General features: G+C 41.3%; 1 protein-coding gene across 2 annotated transcripts in view; it reads right to left on the bottom strand.

Moving 5' to 3' along the window:
* The window catches only part of ift172 (intraflagellar transport 172), a 279,132-nt gene that overhangs the window by 150,613 nt on the left and 107,216 nt on the right, over positions 1-21,303 (bottom strand). For both annotated transcript variants that reach the window (XM_043682226.1, XM_043682236.1), the window contains 4 exons: positions 19,939-20,075; positions 18,306-18,413; positions 13,049-13,133; positions 1,829-1,921 (listed from right to left, as the gene is read on the bottom strand). In XM_043682226.1, coding sequence (XP_043538161.1) covers positions 1,829-1,921; positions 13,049-13,133; positions 18,306-18,413; positions 19,939-20,075 — 423 coding nt within the window. The remainder of the gene's footprint in view (positions 1-1,828; positions 1,922-13,048; positions 13,134-18,305; positions 18,414-19,938; positions 20,076-21,303) is intronic.

Raw genomic sequence — 21,303 nt, 5'->3', positions numbered from 1 at the left:
GAAGTCGTGGAGACTGGTACAAATGCAACATTTAAAAAGGCATCTGGATGGGTATATGATTAGGAAGGGTTTGGAGGAATATGGACCGGGTGCTAGCAAGTGGAACCAGATTAGGTTGGGATAGCTGGTCGGCATGGACATGTTGGACCGAAGGTTCTGTTTCCGTGCTGTACATCTCTATGAGTCAGCTATACTTAAAGGACCTGGATTTTGAAGTACCTGCAATACTTGGAAAGAAACCAGTGGATTACTCAGAGGCATCTTGCTCTGTTCATGGAATCTTTGCAACTCAGTTATGAAGCATCAATATGGTTGCCTATTTGTGTCAGGGTCAGAATTTTCCACTAGCTGTTTTCTTGCATAGCCCATGTAATGTTGCTTCAGGACATTAGGCACATTTGGAATGCTAGATTTGCTGAGTTTGGCACTATCCTAATATCATATAGCTTAACAATTGATCCAATGACAGGATCCTAAATCAGTGCCTGTCTTGTCCATTCACAAAAATGGAGTAAAGCCGCAAGTTGAGATCTGTAGCAGTGCTATTTAAAATGATAAAATTTGGAAGGGCAATGTAAAATGAATGATGTAATACTAAAATGCAGAGGGCCCTGGAGCTACATATGTACAAGTCATTGACAGTGACAGGATTCATTATGAAAGTGATGGTTGGTTACTAACTATACCTCCTACGTTCACATCCAAATCATTTATATAGGATTCTGGGCTTTACTCAAAACAGCATCGAGATAAGAAAGCAGTTTTGGTTAACTTTTATAAAAACACTAGTTCAAATTCAACTGGCACCATGTATTCATTTTTAGGCAACAAGATTTAGACAAGATGTGAAGGCTTAAGAGAAGATGCGACAAAGATTCATGTTAATGGTACTAGAGATGGAATACTTCACACAAGAGGGTAAATTAGAGATGTTGGAGTTGTTCTCCCTGAAAGAAATTAAGGTTGAGAAAAAATTTAAGAGGTATTTAAAATCATGTGAGGTCTAAGCAAGATAGATAGTGAGAAAATGTTCCAGTACATTCAAATGTTGAGAAGTAGACAGGACGGAATTAAGGATCAAATTGACAAAAGAACTAGAGGTGAAAAGAAGAAAAACTAATGGTTACAATGTGGAATGCACTAACAGTGACAGATTGAATCAAGTTAAAAATCACACAACACCAGGTTATAGTCTAACAGGCCTGTTGGTCTATAACCTGGTGTTGTGTGATTTTTAACTTTGTACACCCCAGTCCAACACCTGCATCTCCAAAAGATTGAACGAAGGCTTTCAAGAGGGATGTGTATTTTTATGTGAAGAAAACATTTTCAGTACAATGGGTAAAAGGCTGGTGAGTGGAACTAGCTGACTTTAAAGGCCTGCCAAAACAAAACAGCTGCAGTAAAAAGCAGTCCTTTAAAAGTTCAATAGCTGAAACCCTCCCAAAGATTACATCATGATTTTTGTATCATTTATAGTGCTTTAGTGGATTGAAAAGTTGCAAATACAGCTGCTGAGAAAAATGAAACAGTAAAATTGTTAAATAAGTGACATTGTTTAAAGACATACATTTCACATTAAACATATAGGCTTTATATGCCTATAAATTGATGCAGAGTAACAATTACTCTCAAGATAGTTTCATTAAGATGGAAGAAATTTTGCTTTTATCAATAAAAATTATGTGTCATTATACTGTCTGCACTGAAAACTATACAAACCAATATTAAAATTTACAAGTGTGCAAGTTTCAGTGTATGCATAAAGTTCAGTGGACAACAGTATTCTGATAATGGTTTTAAATTAGTTAATACTTTTCAAACATACTTGTTCCAGATAGTAGCTTTCTGCAAATTTGTAGTTTTTCTCCAACATAGCCAATCGTGCACGAACAAGGTAATTGTCTGAGCCATCACCTCCCTAAAAAACAAAGGATAAAATTAGCATCTGTTCTTTCATTATTTTACTGAGAACAATTAAATGGTAGTCTAATGTCCACACAAAAATATATAGTTAAGCAATCAAAATTAAAACAGATCTAAACAATTGTTTTTCTGGTGTAATATCAGGCATACAGAAAAAAAACCACATTTTATCCAAATTGTTCAAGTATGTTTTATAATTGCAATTGCAATTGCATAAACATATAATGCTGGAATTGATCTTCATTACCAGAGAAAAATTAAGTGCAGAGCCCGAAGGTGCGTTTTGAGACAGTGTATGCAATTTTCCAATCGGTTTATATTACAGAATCAGATTTTAGGAGCTGACATTCACTTGTGTTACGTAAGACCATAAGACAGGAGCAGAATTAGGCCCATTGAGTCTGTTCTGCCATTCAATCATGGCTGCTATGTTTCTCAACACCTTTCTCCTGCCTTCTCTCCACAATCAAGAACCTATTTAACTTTGTCTTAAATACACTCAATGATTTGACCTCCACAGCCCTCTCCGGCAATGCGTTCCACAGGTTAGCCACCTTCTAGCTGAAAAATTCCTCCTCATCTCAGTTCTGAAAGGTCATCCCTTCATTCTGAGGCTGTGCCCTTGGGTCCTAGTCTTTCCTATTTGTGGAAACATTTTCTCTATGTCCATTCTGTAGAAGCCTCTCAATATTCTGTAAGTTTCAATCAGATAGCCGCTCACCCATTCTAAACTCTATTCTCATTTCACCTTCTCCCCTCCACAGTTATTGTTTTTTTTTAAGTTATCCTCTGCTGGTTTTTTTAAAGACTTAGATTAGATTACTTACAGTATGGAAATAGGCCCTTCGGCCCAACAAGTCCACACCAACCCTCTGAAGAGCGGCCCACCCAGACCCATTCCCCTACATTTACCCCTTCACTTAACGCGACGGGCAATTTAGCCTGCCCAATTCACCCGACCTGCACATTTCTGGATTGTGGGAGGAAACCGGAGCACCCGGAGGAAACCTACACAAACACGGGGAGAATGTGCAAACTCCACACAGACGGTTGCCTGAGGCGTGAACTGAACCTGGGTCTCTGGCGCTGTAAGGCAGCAGCGCTAACCACTGTGCCACCATGCCGCCCATTCCTCTGGCTTCCCACTAATCCTCACCACGGTGTCTGTTTTTATACTGTGTCTGACTTCCCTTGTCAGCCAGAGTTCCTTTGTTTTCCTCTCAGTATGTTTCTTCTTACTTGGGATGGATTTCTGCTGTGCTTCCTGAATTACGTCAGTAATTGTCTTCCTTAATAGGGACCCTTCCAATCAACTCTGGCAAGTTCTTCCCTCATGTCTTTGTAGTTACCTTTACTCAAACCGTAATACCATTACATGTGATTCCAGCTTCTACTTCTCAAAGTCCAGGGTGAGTTTAATCATATTAGGGTCTCTGTCCCCTCAGGGGTTCTTTCACCTTGAGATCCTTAATCAAGTCTATCTCATTACATATCACTACATCCAGAATTTCCTGTTCCTCAGCGGGCTCTATAATAAGCTACTCAAAAAAAATGTCTTAGACATTCCACAAATTCCTTTCTTTGAAATTCACTACCAACCTGACTTTCCCAGGCCACCTGCATCTTGAAGTCTCCCATGATTATTACAACAGCACATTTCTAACATGCCTTTTCTGATTCCTGATTTATTTTCTTCCCCACAACCTGACTACTGTTTGGAGGACTGTACACAACTTCCATCAGGTATTTTGTCCTTTGCAGTTCCACAACTCTATCCACACAGATTGTCAGTGTTCTGCTCTATATCACTCCTTGCTGCCGATCTAATTTAATTTCTTACAAACAAGGCAACCCCGCAACCTCTGTCTTCAGATAGGATGTGTATCCTTGGATATTTAGGATCCAGCCCTGATCCCTTTGTAGCTATTCCTGTGATAACTATAACAGTGTACCTGCCAATTTCAGTCTGTACTACAAGCTCATTTTCCTTGTTTCATATACTCTGTGCATTTAAGTACACAACCCTCAGTTTTGCAATGACTGCACTCCCTTCTCATAGTTGTCCCCTCATCCACTGTGCCTAAAGTTAGAGTCTGACGTTCTCCATAGTTTGTCCTATTACTAGTTCTGGAAACTTTAACAACTTTTGCTGAGCCCTCACCCACTTCTCACTTTATGCGAATCTCCAAGACTGTGGTCCTAGCATGATCCAAGTGGCATCAGAACAGCTGCCAATTCCCAGTACTGGTGCCAAAGCCCCAAGAATTTGAACCAGATAAAGTAAAAGGACTCAGAAAAATCCCCAGCACTACTTGGCTTTAAATGCAAACAGCAATGTTAAATAGGCAGGTCAAATGGAAGCCCCACAAGAGACAAAGATTTCTCAATGTTTAAGGTAACAACATAACAATATTGTTGGAGAAAATGGAATTTATATTTGCAATACTTAAAAGGGGAGAAGCAGAAAGAGAAATACGCTTCAAAGGAAGGGTGGGTCAGGTCAAAGTCGGGGGAAGGTGAGCAAAAGTACTCGTAGGGAAAAATTAGGGAGCTTTCACATTCTTTCTTTTTGTTATTGCTTTTTATGGGAATGGAAATTATAGAAATCATGGTGCAGCCAGTGGCCATTTCACCCATCGTGTCTGCATCAACCCTCCAAATAGCATTTCTTCCTCATCATATCCACATAAACCCACATTTACCATAACTAACCCAACTAGACTACTCATCCCTAGACAATCCAACTAATATGTGGGAGGAAACCGGTGCACCTGGCAGAAATCCATGCAGATATGGGCAGAACATACAAACTTCACACAGTCACCCAACTTGAGGCCCTTGATGTTGTGTTGACCTTTTGTCCTGCTCTAAGATCAAACTAACCTACATAACCTTCATTTTACTATCATCCATCTGCTATCCAAGAGTTGCTTAAATGTTCCTAATATATCTGACTCTACTATCAGTGCTGGCAGTGCATTCCACACACCCACCACTCTCTGATATCTCTCCTAAACCTTCCTCCAATAACAAAAAATTATGCCCACTTGTGACAGCCATTCTTCCCCGGGAAAAAGTCTCTGACTATTCACTCTATCTATGCCCCCCCATTATCTTGTGCACCTCTATCAAGTCTCCTCCCACCCTTCTTCGCTCCAATGAGAAAAGCCCCAGCTCCATCAACCTCTCCCCATAGGACATGCCCTCTAGTTCAGGCAGCACCCTGGTAAATCTCCTTTGCACCCTCTCTAAAACTTTCACATCCTTCCCATATGAGGCGAACAGAACTGAACACAATATTCCAAGTGTGGTCTAACTAGGGCTCTATAGAGCTGCACGGTTGACAATGTATTACTGGAAAAGCACAGCAGGTCAGGCAGCATCTGAGGAGCAGAAAAATCGATGCTTCAGGCCTGAGCCCTTCATCAGGAATGAGGCTGGGAGCCTCAGGGGTGGAGAGATAAATGGGAGGGGGGTGGTGCTACCTTCTCCCCAGCCCCAACCCCCTCCCACTTATCCCTCCATTCCTAAGGCTCCCAGCCTCATTCCCGATGAAGGGCTCGGCCCGAAACATCAATTTTCCTGCTCCTCGGATGCTGCCTTACCTGCTGTGTTTTTCCAGTAACACACACTCAACTCTGATCTCCAGCATCTGCATACCTCACGGTCTCCTCTGTAGAACTGCAGCATAACCTCACGGCTCTTAAATTCAATCCCCCTGTTAATGAAAGCCAACACACCATGCGCCTTCTTAACAACCCTATCAACTTGGGTGACAACCTTGAGGGATCTTTGTATGTGGACCCAAGGTCCCTCTGTTCCTCAACACTGCCAAGAATCCTATCTTTAACCCTGTATTCAGCATTCAAATTTGACCTTCCAAAATGAATCACTTCACATTTATCCAGGCTGAACTCCATCTGCCATTCTTAGCCCAGTTCTGCATTCTGTCAATGTCATGTTGTAGCCTGCATCAGTCCTCGACACTATCTTCAACACCACTGACCTTTGTGTCATCGGCAAACTTATTAACCCACCCTTCCACTTTTTCATCCAAGTCATTTATAAAATCTACAAAGAGTAGAGGTCCAAGAATAGATCCCTGTGGTACACCACTGGTCACTGACCTCCAGCCAGAATATTTTCCATCCACTACCAGTTGCTGACTTCTTTCAGCCAGCTGATTCTGTATCCAGACAGCCCCTGAGACCCGGGTTCAATTCCCGCCTCAGGCAACTGACTGTGTGGAGTTTGCACATTCTCCCCGTGTCTGTGTGGGTTTCCTCCGGGTACTCCGGTTTCCTCCCACAGTCCAAAGATGTGCAGGTTAGGTGAACTGGCCATACTAAATTGCCCATAGTGTTAGGTAAGGGGTAAATGTAGGGGTAAATGTGGGTTGCGCTTCGGCGGGTCAGTGTGGACTTGTTGGGCCGAAGGGCCTGTTTCCACACTGTAATGTAATGTAATCTAAAAAATTTCCCTGTATCCCATAACTCCTAACTTTCTGATTGAGCCTACCATGGGAACCTTATCAAATGTCTTAGTGAAATCCATATACACCACGTCCACTGCTCAACCTTCGTCAACTTGTCTTGTCACATCCTCAAAGAACTCAAAAAGTCTTGTGAGGCGTGACCTGCCCCTCACAAAGGCATGCTGACTATCTTTAATCAAACTATGTTTTCCAAATAGCCATAAATCCTATCTCTCAGAATCATTTCCAAAACCTTGCTTACTACAGACGTAAGACTGACAGGTCTGTAATTCCCAGGGATTGCCCCTTTCCCTTTCTTGAACAGAGGAACAACATTTGCTTCCCTCCAATCTCCCATGGAGAGTGAAGATCAAAGATCATCGCCAGAGGCGCATCATTCTCATTCCTCGCTTCCTGTAGTAACCTTAGATATATCTGGTCTGGCCTTGGGGACTTGATGCTCCCCAGGATTCCCAGCACATCCACTTCCTTATTTTCTGTTCAATCTGTTCAAGCCTAATAACCTGGTCAACGCCGTCCTCACTATCAACAAGGTCCGTCTCTCTTGTGAATACTGAAGAAAAAAACTCATTTAGGGCCACACCTACCTCTTCAGACTCCAGGTACAAGGTCCATCCAATATCCCTGATCAGCCCTACCCTCATCGCTGATCATTTTCTTATTCCTCATGTAAGTGTAGAATGCCTTTGGGTTTTCCCTAATCCTTCCCACCAACGCTTTTTCATGCCCCCTCCCAGCTCTCCTCAGTCCAATTTTGAGATCTTTACTAGCTACCGTATAATCCTGTAAAGCCACGCCAGATCCTTACTTCCTCAACCTTCAGTAAACGTCCTTCTTCCTTTTGACAAGAAGGCCCTCTGCTCTTGTCAATTAAAGGCTCCTTCACCTTATCATTCCTTGCCTGTCTCAGTGGGACAAAGTTATCTAATACTTGCAACAAGTGGTCCTGAAACAGCCTCCACATTTCGGTTGTGCCATTCTTGTAGAACAATTCTTCCCAATTTATACTCCACAGCTCCTGTCTAATAGCAGTACAATTTCCCCTCACCAAATTAAATACCTTCCCATACTGTCTGCTCCTATCTCTCTCCATGGCTATGGCAAAGACGAGGTAGTTGTGGTCACTGTCATAGAAATGCTCTCCCACCGAGAGCTCTGACACCTGCCTTGCAGCAAATCCAATATGGCCTCACCCCTCGTTAGCCTATCTACATATTGAGTCAGGAATCCTTCCTGGACACACCTGACAAAATCGGCTCTATCCAGACCATCTGCACTAAGGAGGTTCCACTCAATACTGGGGAAATTGAAGTCACCCAACAACAACTGTTACATCTGCACCTTTCCAAGATCTGCTGTCCAATCTGTTCTTCCATATCTCTGCTGCTATTGCGATGTCTATAGAAAACATCCAAGAAAGTGATCACTACTTTGCTGTTACTGACTTCCATCCATACTAACTCAGTAGACAAGCCCTGCTCAACAACCTCCTTTTCTGCAGCTGTGATGCAGTTTCTAATGGACAGTGCTACTCCCCCTCTTCTTTTCACTCTTCCCCACACCCCCACCTGCCAACCCCCCTCCTCCCCCCCCACCCCGCCACCACCAAACCCCCCTATCATTTTAAAACCTCTAAACCCTGGAACATCCAGCAACCATTCCTGCCACTGTGAAATCCATGTCTCCATTATGGCCACAACCTTGTAGTTCCAAGTATTGATCCATGCTCTAAGTTCATAATTCTTATTCCTGACACACCTTGTATTGAAACAGACACACTTTAACCTACTCCATTGCCCTATCAACTGCGTATCCTTCCTGTCAGACTCTCTGCATTCTATTTCTGCCTGTTCAACCCTCTCCTCTGATCTGTAGCTCTGGTTCTTATTTCCCATGCCAAACTATTTTAAACCCTTCTGAAGTGCTGGAGCAAATGTCCTGCCCAGGACATTCGTGCCCCTCCAGTTTAAGTGCAACCCGTCCTTCATGTACAGGTCCCACCTTCCTCAGAAGGTACCTCAATGATCTACGTATCTGAAGCCCTCCATCCTGCACCAGCCCTGTAACCACATGTTTAGTTGCACTCGCTCCCTGTTCCTCAGCTCACTAGCATGTGGCACCGGTAGTAATCCTGAGATTACTACTCTGCTTCTCCTGGTTTTTAGCTTCTGACCCAACTCCCTGAAATCACTTTATAGATCCTCAACCCTTCTCCTGGCTATGTCACTGGTGCCAATGTGCACCACAACTCCTGGCTACTCACCATCCTCCTTCAAAATCTTGTAGACTCGATCAGAGACATCCCGGACCCTGGCACTTAGGAGGCAACGTACCTTCCAGGAGTCCCATTTACAACCACAGAATCTCCTGTTCAATCCTCTAACTATTGAATCTCCTACCACTTTTCTGTTCTCCCCTTTTCCTTCTGAGCCACAGAGCCAGGCTCAGTGCCAGAGACCTGATCACTATGGCTTTCCCTGGTAGGTCGAATCCCCAACAATATCCAAAACCGTATACTTATTATTGAAGGGAACGGCCATAAGGGATCCCTGCACTGTCTGCCTATCCCCTTTCTGTCTGTTGACTATATCCCATCGACCTTTTCTCTTGTAAATGTTAACTTTTATGTTAACTGATAGGTTGCCCTCAGTTTGTTTGTTTTCTTCTCACCACTTTTTCAGATATCTTTTGTTGGATTTTAAAACTTTTCTTTCCCAAACCGCTGACAATATTTGCCACACTGTACATTTTCCTTTTCATTTGACACTGTCTTTAAATTCCCTGATAAACAAAGGCCAGTTTATCCCCTTCCTCATATATCCTTGCTGAGTAATGAATTTTTTTAAAAAACATCTGCCACTGTTCATCCACCCACAGGTCATTCTGTTATAATGCATGTTTCATAAGCACAAGTTGGCTATAAAACAACAAATTGTGGACATTGTTTGAATAATGCAAACTTTCTACTGAACGGGTATACTGATTTTCTACTGGCGATCTACAATGTGATTTTCTATAGTGTTTTTCCATAGCATTATTTCCTACAGCACAAGGTTACAGTGGAACACAACAGTCATTTTATAGCAGAATGACCTGCATCTTTACAACTCCTTTCCCAATCCACTTCAGTGAACTCTGCCTTCATTCTCATGTAATTACTCTTATTTAATTTTAACACAATTGTTTTCCACTCACATTTCTCACTCGCAAGTTGAATGCCAAATTCTACCCTGTTATGGTCATTGTTTCCAAGATGGTCTTTTATTCAAAAACAATTTATTAAATGTAACACATGACGAATTACAGATTTAAAACATCCTGATCTCTGATTGGATCCACAACATATTGTTATAGGAAACTATCCCAAACTCTTCCACATGGCTCCCTCTGCTAATTTGATTTTTCCAATCCATACGAAGATTAAAGTCACCCACGCTAAATGGACTGCCTTTTTTTAGAATGCCCTCATTATGTTCTGATTTACTCTTGGTTCCACAGAACAGCTGCTATTCAAGTGCCTACAGACTATTCCTGTTGTGGCTTCTTCCTCTTATTTCTTATCTGCACCCATGTGGTTCCACATCACCCAAGCCAAAATAATTTCTTACTAACACAATAATTCGATCTTGTACTGACAAAACCACCACACCACCATTCCTACCCTGCCTGGCCTTTCGAAAAGTCACATATCCCTGAAGGTTAAGTTCTCAGTATTGAATTCCTTGCAACCATTTCTCCATAAACGATCATATCCATTAACCTCTATTTATGGATCTAATTGATTTTTTTTGCCAAGTACATGTACATTTAAGTAAAGAACCATTAACTTTGCCTGATTACCTTTTGTTCCTATTTGCCTCTTTTTTAATGCTTATTTTCTCTGTCCCTTTCTGTCCCACACTGTGTATGACTGTCAAAATAGTTGTCCTTTTAACTTACAAGCCTACGCTTTCCTTCTCTCAAACCCTCTCTCCCAGTCCTGCCTGATTCACCAGGTACTGGTCTCAGCGTAGTTCAAATCAAGATTGGCCACTGGAATAGCTAGCCTAGTACTGGTGCCAGTGCCCCATGAATGAAATGAATTCCTCCTACACCAATCTTATTATTTATTTATCCTATACAAATGTGCCTATAGTAATCTGAGATTGTCACCTTGCAGGTTCTGCATTTTAGTTTAGCTGCTAACTATTCAAAATCTTTCAGCAGAACCTCCTATCCACTCCTATCAATGTTGTGAGTACCAAAGTGCATGACAATTGGATACTCTGCTATCCCCAAGTTCCTCTCCAGTCCCATAGGAATGTCCTTATCCCTTGCAACAGGCATGCATCACAGCCCTAACACTCACGCCTGAAGAGAGCAGTACCTATTCCCCTAATCATACTATCCCACTAATAATCCAACGAACATACTTTATCTGTGGGATGAAAAGTGTTTTTCTGGTTTGCTATAGAAATAACCATACATAATTTTATCATGCGAGCACTGAACTTTGAACTTGACCATCTTCGATTTGTATGGTGAACAAACTTTCCTTCTCTTGAGGAGTCAGAACAGGAAATAATTGGGCAATTTGACTCTGAAGAAATACTATCCCCAACCCCATTGCTGCCTTGCCAATTAAACGCTGGGTGAGAAAGATGTATCAAGTTGAAGGCGTGTACTATACCTTTAAGAGAGTGTGAATGCTATTCTGAACTGTGAGCTTACAAGCACCTGTGTATATGACTAGATGGCAGTCCCAGAATGTACTGGAGAATTGAAAATATGTAACATTTGGCTTTGAAATGGATATCTGAGTTTTGGTTGCTGCTTCGACAACAATTCGAATTTAACCAATCAATTTAAATTATGCCCCAGGATACTAAAACCCCAATTGAGTTTGAATTTATTGTTTTGCTAACATCGAACCAATGAGAGAAACAATGTTGGGCAGATAAAAATGTGGAAATTTTGAAAATTGCAGAGAGAGCAACCAATTCAAGAAGGTAGGAAACACTCTCTATCAAAGGTATCTTTTCATATGAAACATATTCACAGTAAAAAGAAAGACGACGACCTCGGAAGATCTTCAGCTGGAAGAAGAAAGACACAGATGATGATAACTCCTGTGTGGTTTTGAAATTACGTTGGTGTAATTTTAACAAGTATCTGATTGGAACAGCATATTATTATAGAGTTGGAGGCAAATAATAAGGAGTTAAGAGAAAGGGGGGCTTAGAGTTGTGAATAATTGTTTAATGCTCACTTTTAGAGTTAAAATAAATGTTATTTTCTTTAAATAGTGGAAGTTGAGAGTTCTCTGCCACTCATATTTTAACAGATTATGAGGCAAGGTGAGCTTTTCTGAGTGTTTGGTTTGATTAACAGAAGTCGTACAAAAGTCCGTTGGTGACTGTTGATTCACAGCACCTAAGGCTCATGTGATCAACTAGTGGCTACTTAAATGTCTGAATTCTAGTTTTTGAGAGGAAGTGAGGGCTGCAGATGCTGGAGATCAGAGCTGAAAATGTGTTGCTGGAAAAGCGCAGCAGGTCAGGCAGCATCCAAGGAACAGGAGAATCGACGTTTCGGGCTTATGCCCGAAACGTCGATTCTCCTGTTCCTTGGATGCTGTCTGACCTGCTGCGCTTTTCCAGCAACACATTTTCAGCTCTGAATTCTAGTTTCCCAACTTGGTAACCAGGGCTACCTGCCTGCAGAGTTGAGGGGTCTCCAATCTGGGATGATCAGAGGCATGATAAGGGACAAGGGGATGGCCATTTGAAATCTACCCCCTTCCTCTGCCTCACTCTATGGTCCCCATCCTGTGCGAAGCAAGGAAAACAAAGATCTACCTTCTTAGCGTTGGTTGCCCTGTAGAGTAAATCTGAACTGATTTTCTTCAGAAACCAGATGCTGCCAGCCTCTGAAGAGCAGATCACTTCTAGAGCGCTAGGATCCCATTGTCAAGGATTGTGATTCACGGAGAAGCTTGCTAGGCAGCTCTTAATAAGTTATTGGCATCCAAACTGCCAAGCTTTTTTAGTGATGTGAGTGGCAAGTTAGCCAAAACCTCATAGAATCATAGAATCTCTACTGTGTGGAAACAGGCTATTTGGCTCAACAGGTCCACACCAACCCTCCGAAGAGTAACCCACCCAGACTCAGTCGCCTACCCTATTTCTCTACATTTCCCCTGATAAATGCACCTAACCTACACATCCATGAAACACTATGGGCAATTTAGCATGGCCAATTCACCTAACCTGCATATGGGCTGTGGGAAGAAACCGGAGCACCTGGAGGAAATCCATGCAGACACAGGGCGAATGTGCAAACTCCATACAACAGTCACCCTGAATCGAACCTGGGTTCCCAGGCACTGTGAGGCAGTAGTGCTAACCATTGAGCCACCATGCCAGTCTGTTCTCACACATGGTCAGACAAAAGGAAAATAATGCCCAGGTGTTTAAAACATCCTAGTGGGCACACAAAGTTACAGTTTAATATATTGCTTCAGTCTATATAAAAAAGGTAAAGTATCCATAGAATCTTTCAAATGTAAAAAACAAAATTATTTTTAAAAAAACTATATCGATTGATTGCCCTTTTTTGCTGCTGCTAATAGTTTTATTTACTACTTACATATTCTGTTGCTGCTTGGTCTGCAATCTGATTAGTTTCACAAAGAAATTGAGCTTTTGCTACATCCCCAAGAGCAGCAAAGCATCTAGAAAACAGGAACATATGTACTGAGATTAAGGACTCAATGCTTTATGCTTTTGAGCAAATTATAACACATAAATTTGTTCATTGTGACAACTGAATATTTTAGACATAACAAAGATTATAGGCTTTGACAACATCCTATGTATTGTGCTGAAAATCTGTGCAGAATTAGCTACATGCCTCAACAAGCTGTTTCAATACAGCTACAATATTGGTAGCTCATTGATAAGGTGGAAGGCATATCCACTAAAATTATTCACCCAATTACTAACCTATCAATTCCCGTGTTTGATAGATTTTTGTTAGATGAGGAAATCAAGGATTATGGAGAACATACAGCAAAGTGGAGTTGAGACAAAAGCCAGATAAGCCATAATCTTGCTGAATGTTGAAATAGGCTTGAAGGTTGCATTGCCTACTCCTGCTCCTAAGCTTTATGTTCTAATTGCCAAAAGTGATAGAATGAATCTACAATAAGGTCATTAACCTGCATTTATTCACTAATGGTCAGTTTGTGTTTCGTCTAAATCATTTGGTTCTAAACTTTGTCAGAACCTTGATGCAAACTGATGCAACAGCTAAAAGCTATTGCAAGAGGAGAAGTGACAGTAATGTTCCTTCACATTAAGGCAGCTTCTGCCTAGGATGGCAATAAAAAGTACAATGAGGATGGGACAGCATGAAAACCCTTCATTCCCTGGAATAAGAACTGACACAAATCGTGATTTAGATCTTGGTTATTGAAGATTAATCATCACACCTCTATTTAATCACTGACAGAGGGCATAAGGTCAGCTTGCTTTGTCCAATTATCTTCATTTAATTCATCATTTCCCTTTTCCTTTATGCCTGTGAGAGGAGTAGAAGCTGTTTGCTGGTGTTTCCAACAATAAGATCCCATGTCAGCCTATAGAAGGACTTAGGCAATATCCTGACTTGAGCTGACAATAATAAAGTCAGCAAAGAAAGGCCTTTCTTTGACTTTTCTTTGCACGATCACCACAAAGTTCACATTCATATTAGAAAACTTCTGTGAATCATATTTGACCAGAACTTAACTGGACCATTGACAAGATCAGTGACAATAAGAGTAGAAATTATGCTGAGTACTCAGTTAGAAGTGACTCATTTCCTGAACCTTTAATTTCTGCCCACCAAACTCAAATGGGATATTTGATAAAATATTCAATATTCAAATTGGTGGGTGTGACTACAGCACTTTATGAGTTTGTCATAACTCAGAACAGTCCACTTGACTACTGTATCACTACTGAATTCCCTCCACCTCTACTGAACTATTGTTGCTGTTACAAACTATCTGCGAAATACATTGTAGAAACATATCAAGCTCATTTTGACAACATATCCAATGCATGATCTCTAATATCAAGAACGACAAGAGCAGTAACGTCATAAGGATTCCATCACCTCCATATTAGATAACATCCTGGCAAAGACATATATTGCTGTTTCTTCACCATTGTGGGTAAATTCTAAGAATTTCCTACTTGCCACCATTCTGGGAACTTCATTAACAGAAGGATTGCAATAGAAGATCATCAACAACCGCAATAGTCCTACAACTTTTACTCTCATTCTGCCCATCGAGTCTGCTCTGTCATTCAATCATGAGGCTGGAACAACATAGCAAGCCTGACTAACTATTTCTGATTCCAGTGTCTGCAGTTTTTTTTTGTCTCCCGCCATTCAATCATGGCTGATAAGTTTCCAACCCCATTCTCCCACTTTCTCCCTGTAACCCTTGATCCCCTTGATACTCAAGAATCCTTCTATCTCACTCTTAAATATACTCAGTGAATTGGCCTCCACAGCTTTCTGTGGCAATGAATTCCATAGATTCACCACTCTCTGGCTGAAGCAGTTTCTCCTTATCTCCATTCTAAAAGGTCTTCTCTTCATTCTAAGGCTGTGCCTTTGGGTTCTAGTCTCCCCTACCATTAGAGACATCTTCCCAACATCTACTCCATCCAGGTCATTCAGTATTCCGTATGTTTCGATTAGGTCACCCCTTATCCTTCTAAACTCCATCAAGTATAGACCCAGATTCCTCAAACGTTCCTCATTTATTAAGCTTTTCATTCTGTAATCGTTTTCGTGAACCTCCTCTGAACACACTCTAGGGCCAGGACATCCTTCCTGAGACATGGGGTCCAAAACTGCGCACAATACTCCAAATGTGGTCTGACCAGAGTCTTACAGAGCCTCATAAGTACATCCCTGCTTTTATATTCAATTCGCTCTCAAAACAAATGCCATTATTGCATTTGCCGTCCTAACTACTGACTCAACCTGCATGTTTACCTTGAGAGAGTCCTGGACTAGGACTTCTAGAACTCTTTGCACTTCAGACTTCTGAATTTTCTCCCCATTTAGAAAATAGTCCATGCCTCTAATCTTCCTACCACTTTCCCACATTGTACTCCATCTGCCACTTTTTTGCCCACTTCCTAATCTGTCTAAATCCTTGTGCAGCCTCCCGGCCACCTTAATGCTACCTGTCCCTCGAGCTAACTTTTTATCATTTGCAAACATAACCAGAATACCCTCAATTCCCTCATCTACAAAATTAATGTATAAAGTGACAAGTTGTCGTCCCAACACTGAGCTTATGGAACACCACTTATCACAGGCTACCATTCTGAGGAGGACACTTTTATCTCCACCCTCTGCTTTCTGCCAGAGAGCCAAGCTTCTATCCATGCTGGCATCTTGCCTCTAACATCATGGGCCCTTATGTTACTCAGTAGCCTCCTGTGTGACACCTTGTCAAAGGCCTTCTTGAAGTCCAGGTAGACAACATCCATTGGCTCTCCTTGGTCTAACTTCCTCGTTACTTCCTCAAAGAATTCCAGTAGATTTGTCAAGCATGGCCTCCCCTTGTTCTATTTTACCAGACACTTCCAAGTATTCAGAAATTTTATCCTTCCCAATGGATTTCAGGATCTTATCCATGATCGAGGTTAGGCTAATCAGTAATTTTCTGTCGTTTGCCTTACTCCCTTTTTAAACAGAGGTGTCAAGTTAGCAATTTTCTAGTCCTCTGGGACTCTCTCTGATTTTAGCAATTCCTGAAAAATCACCACAAATGTTTCTACTATCTCTTCAGCTAGAACTCTGAGGTGTAGTCCATCTAGTCCAGGTGATTTATCCACCTTCAGACCATTCTGTTTTTCTAACAATTTTCCTTGGTGATAGCCACGATACTCAGCTCTGTCCCCTCACTCTCTTCAATTTTTGGGATATTACGCACGTCTTCCACCGTGAAGACTGACACAAAATAATTGTTCAGTTCCTCAGCCATTTCCTTGTTGTACACTACTATCTCTCCAGCATGATTTTCCAGCAGCCCACTGTCCATGTTTGCCTCTTTTGTCCTTTATATATCTAAGGAAATTCTTACAGTCTTCCTTTATATTACTGGCTAGCTTGCCCTCATATTTAATCTTCTCCCTCCTTATTTATTTTTTTGTTGCTCTCTGTTGGTCTTTGTAAGCTTCCCAATCCTCTGGTTTTCCACAGCCATCTGCCAAATTATGTGCTTTCTCTTTTGCTTTTATGCTATCCCTGAATTCCCTCGTTAGCCACGTTGCCTCATCCTGTCCCTGTCCCATGCTTCTTTTTCCCTCGTGATGAATCTCTCCTGTGTCTCCTGAATTACTCCCAGAAACTCCTGCCTTTGCTGTTCCACTGTCTTTCCTGCTAGGCTCCTCTTCCAGTCAATTCTCCTCAGCTCCTCCCTCATGCCTCTATAGTTGCCTTTATTCAGGCTTAAACCATGACCTCTGGTCTATCTTCCCTCTCAAATTATAGAGTAAATTTAATTATATTATGATCACTGCCTCCTCAGGGTTCCTTCACCTTAAGCTCCCTTGTCAAGTCCGCCTCATAGCACAAGACTAAATCCAGTATTACCTGTTCCCTCGTGGGCTCCATCACAAGCTGCTCCAAAAAGCAATCTCGTAGACATTTCCAAATTCCTTTTCTTGCAATCCACTACCAACCTGATTTTCCCAGTCCACCTGCATATTCAAATCCCCCATGATCATTGCAACTTTGCCTTTCCTTCACATCTTTTCTATCTCCTGCTTTATCTTGTTCACCAGCTCCTGACGACTGTTTGGAGGTTTGTACAAAACTCCAACTATGGTTTTTCACCTTTGCAGTTCTTCAATTCTACCTACATAGATTCTACACCATCTGACCCTACTTTGTTTCTTACTATTTACCTTATTCCTTATACTGCATGCATTCAGATATAACACTCTCAGTCCCATATTAACTGTCCTTCTTCTCATTGTCATTCGGTTGTCCAGTGTGTTTGAACTTTAACAGCTTACTGAGTTCAGCAGTAAACTCTTCCTAGTAACTGCTGGTTATTGTACTTTTCCTACTTCAACTCACCAAAGAAAATGAATAAAAGTAGATTTTCACAGCAAAATGGATTTTAATTTCATAAATGCTTACATTTTCAATTATAAAGCATCTTTTTTCCCCTATAATTAATAGGAAACTATTTCTTGATTGAACATTCAAAATTCATTCATTTTGATTTTTCACTTAGATAAAGGAATTCAGATCAGATTTGAATTCAGATAATTTAAAATTTATTTTTTAAATAAGTCCTATTATTCATGAATTGCTAACTGTCCATGTATGTCATTCACTTGTGTCTTATATGCAATTTATTCACCCTATGACAGTGAAGCAACACTGGAATAAAGGATAAAGGATATGAAGTCCCAGACTTAGCTCAGCTGTGAGAAGCTGTGTTGCACCAATCAAAAATGTTCTAATTATATTTTCCCAATTGTGTGGTCGCAGGGGAAGTTATTTGAAAATTATTTGACTTGGCACCCTGGATGGGGAATTGGAAAATTGGCAGTGTTTTGTACTTCTGGAGTCCTTGCTGGAGATTCACATGTGTGCATGTCTAATGGCAACATTAATTTGACAATGATGCCTTTCCTGGCAAGATCAAATGATGGACATTCACTATCTAGGCTCATAGAGTCATAGAGATGTACAGCACAGAAACAGACCCTTCAGTCTAACTCGTCTATGCCGACCAGATATCCCATACAATTCCATATAATTGTATTATATGGAAAAGAAACCTTTCCTGTTTGGTTCCCTTAGAACAAACCATCATTACCTCTCTGCAATGTGCAACTGCTGGGCTTCTAATGAAAGTTTGCTTAATGTTTTCCACATAGCTTCAGTCTCTGATGACATTTCTAATGTTTCCAAGAAAGCAGTAGCTCTGAAAAAAAAATCAATACCTATAAGCATCACATTAAAAGAAATGCAGCAAAGTATTTTCCCATATATTGGGCAGAATTTTACAGCTACCAGCCAGTTGAGACTGAGAAGGAGTGGATCCCTCACACAGCCATAAACTGATGGAGAGTAGGACTTTTGTCCCTCAGTGAGGGTCCAACAGACCTGCTGATCAATCTAATCCTTGTGGCGCCAAGTGTTTATTAACTGATACTGCTGGGATTGCAGAAAGGAGAACAAAGGGCATCCAGTGGATTCCTGGTCAGTTGGAGGCCTTGAACTGGAATGGTTTAGCTGAATCTGGGGGTTGGGCAATGGAACTCCCAATTTGATGAGGTAGGTTTTGGCTTGAAAGCAGATTAAAAGGAAAGGGAGGTTGACATGGGAACATAGTGGTGCATTGAAATGGCAGGCAGAGGAAAGCTCTGGATAATTTTTGTGGACAGAGCTTACGTGTTCTGCAAAGCAGTCACCCTGTCTGCATTTTATGCATTCTATGGGCAGAAGTGGGTACTGCAGATGCTGGAGATTAGAGTCAAGGTTAGAGTGATGCTGAAAAAGCACAGCAAGTCAGGCAGCATCCGAGGAGTAGGAAACATTGACGTTTCAGGCAAAAGCCCTTCATCAGGAAAGGCTGATGAAGGGATTTTGCCCGAACATCGATTTTTCCTGCTCCTCGGATGCTGCCTGACCTGCTGTTCTATGCTTCAGTCTCCATCACAAACCCATCAACTCCCACAGTTACCTTGACTATATATCATCTCACCCTGCTTTCTGTAGAGACTCCACCCCATTCTCCCAGTTTCTCCATCTCCATCTGATGATGCCATCTTTCACGGGGTAGGGGGTGCTTCAGAAATACCTACCTTTTTCCTCAACCAAGAAGTCCTCACTACCGTCACTGGAAATCTGCTTACCTGTTCCCTTCCGCCTGAAGGACCAGCTTTAACATCTATATCACCTTTTCCTAGGTGCTCAGTTCTGATGATGAGAGATTAGATTTGAAACTTGAACTCTGTTTTCTTCCCAAAAATGCTGCCAGACCTGCTGAGTTTCTTCAGCAATTTCTGTTTCTGTTTCAAACCTCCTAAAGACAGCAGTCCACTTTTATCTTGCCCTTTTAAAACTCTGGAAGTAAACTGGCCTACTCACTTGTCCGATTAGTCATGCTAATTATACTATCGCATGGACAGCATATTATCAGGTTCAATTAGTTTCACAAGCTCAACTGACCCTGAATTATTTCAATGTGCCAGGCAGGCTGCCAGTTTTGACACCCACCAACCTTCTGCAAATACCACAAATGATTTTTTTTTTGGAATACATATCTGATATAAACATGCTACTTCATAATGCTGTGCAAATTGGAATCCTACACTGAATATCAATTCACTTTGATCTGACTATAATCAGAGGGACATGAGGATTCAGCTTTTAAAACAACCCCAAACATTCACAAAGTTGATTTCAAATATCAAGTTAGTGACAAATTAATGCTTAGTACTAACCTGTTATAATCTCCATCATCAATTGCTGTGCCAAATTCAATTAGCCCTTCATCCAGAGTATAAGAAATAGTATTCACCCCCTCAGTAACTATGACTTCTGTTTTACCATTACTGCGCTCCAGATCTACAATATCACCCTGGAGATAAAATAAACAAACGTAAAATGGTCAACTTGGAAAACATTTTAAAAATTTAATAAGGACAAAACACCAAGAAGAATTTTTATGGTTCACTTATTTCTTGTCTCTGTTCTTCCATCCTCACATCCCAATTTATTGCCTTGATCTTCCTGTCTGCAAATAGTTGGTGACTGCATGTAACTGGTTATAGCCCAACAGGTTAATTTGAAAGTACAAGCTTTTGGAGCACTGTTCCTTCGTCAGGTAGCTAGTGGAGCAGGATCATAGGGCACAGAATTTATAATATGTGATGTATTGAACAAACCTAGATTGCTATTAAGTGTTAATCACTTACAATGTGTCGCAAGTTTCAATTCATTAATATGTAAATCCCAGAACTTCTTTCAAGTCACATTCCTGAGATAACTTAAGGTTTTATTAAAAAAGTGACATCACAGCTCAGACAATGCATTAAAGGTGTGAGGTTAGAGTCTGTCTGTATTCCAACCTTGAGTCAGATTGGTTCTCTTTCCAAAGTAGGAATTTATAAAATGTCACATGGACTGACTGCCGACAGATTGTCTGATTTTTGAACAAAATAGAATGCATCTGCAAATATAAATCTGCAAATGCAATTTCACCCCATAGACTTCTGTGTGTGTGTATTTGCATGTGTGTCTGCGTGTGAGGGAGAGATTGAAAGAGAGACTGTGTGTGCGTGTGTGTATGGGAGAGAGGGAGTATCTGCCTGTGTGGGGGAGGTGTGTGTGTGTGTGTGTGTGTGTGTGTGTGTGTGTGTGTGTGTGTGTGTGTGTACCCATAAGGATGACCTTAACTGGGACCTTGGGTTCATGTCACACTACAGGTGACCCATTACACTATACACTCTCACACTGACACTCGCACACAAACTGTTACACACAATCACACTCTCACACTCATGCAGACCGTCTCTCATACGCATGCTCTCTCTCAGACACACACACACACAAAGAAGTTTCAGAAATGACAGCCAGACTACTAAGACCCCTCGGAATCCTAGTAGCACACAAACCCACCAACACTCTCAAACAAAAACTAACAAACTTAAAAGACCCAGTACAATCCATGGACAAAACCAACATCATCTACAAAATTCCATGCAAGGACTGCCACAAACAACTACATAGGACAAACAGGAAGAAAGTTAGCCACCAAGATACACTAACACCAGCTAGCCACAAAAAGACACAACCCTCTCTCCCTC

This window comes from Chiloscyllium plagiosum, chromosome 3 (assembly GCF_004010195.1).
Source record: "Chiloscyllium plagiosum isolate BGI_BamShark_2017 chromosome 3, ASM401019v2, whole genome shotgun sequence".
NCBI lineage: Eukaryota > Metazoa > Chordata > Chondrichthyes > Orectolobiformes > Hemiscylliidae > Chiloscyllium > Chiloscyllium plagiosum.
The sequence above is the reverse complement of the archived record's forward strand: the minus strand, read 5'-3'. Positions and strand labels throughout refer to the sequence as shown.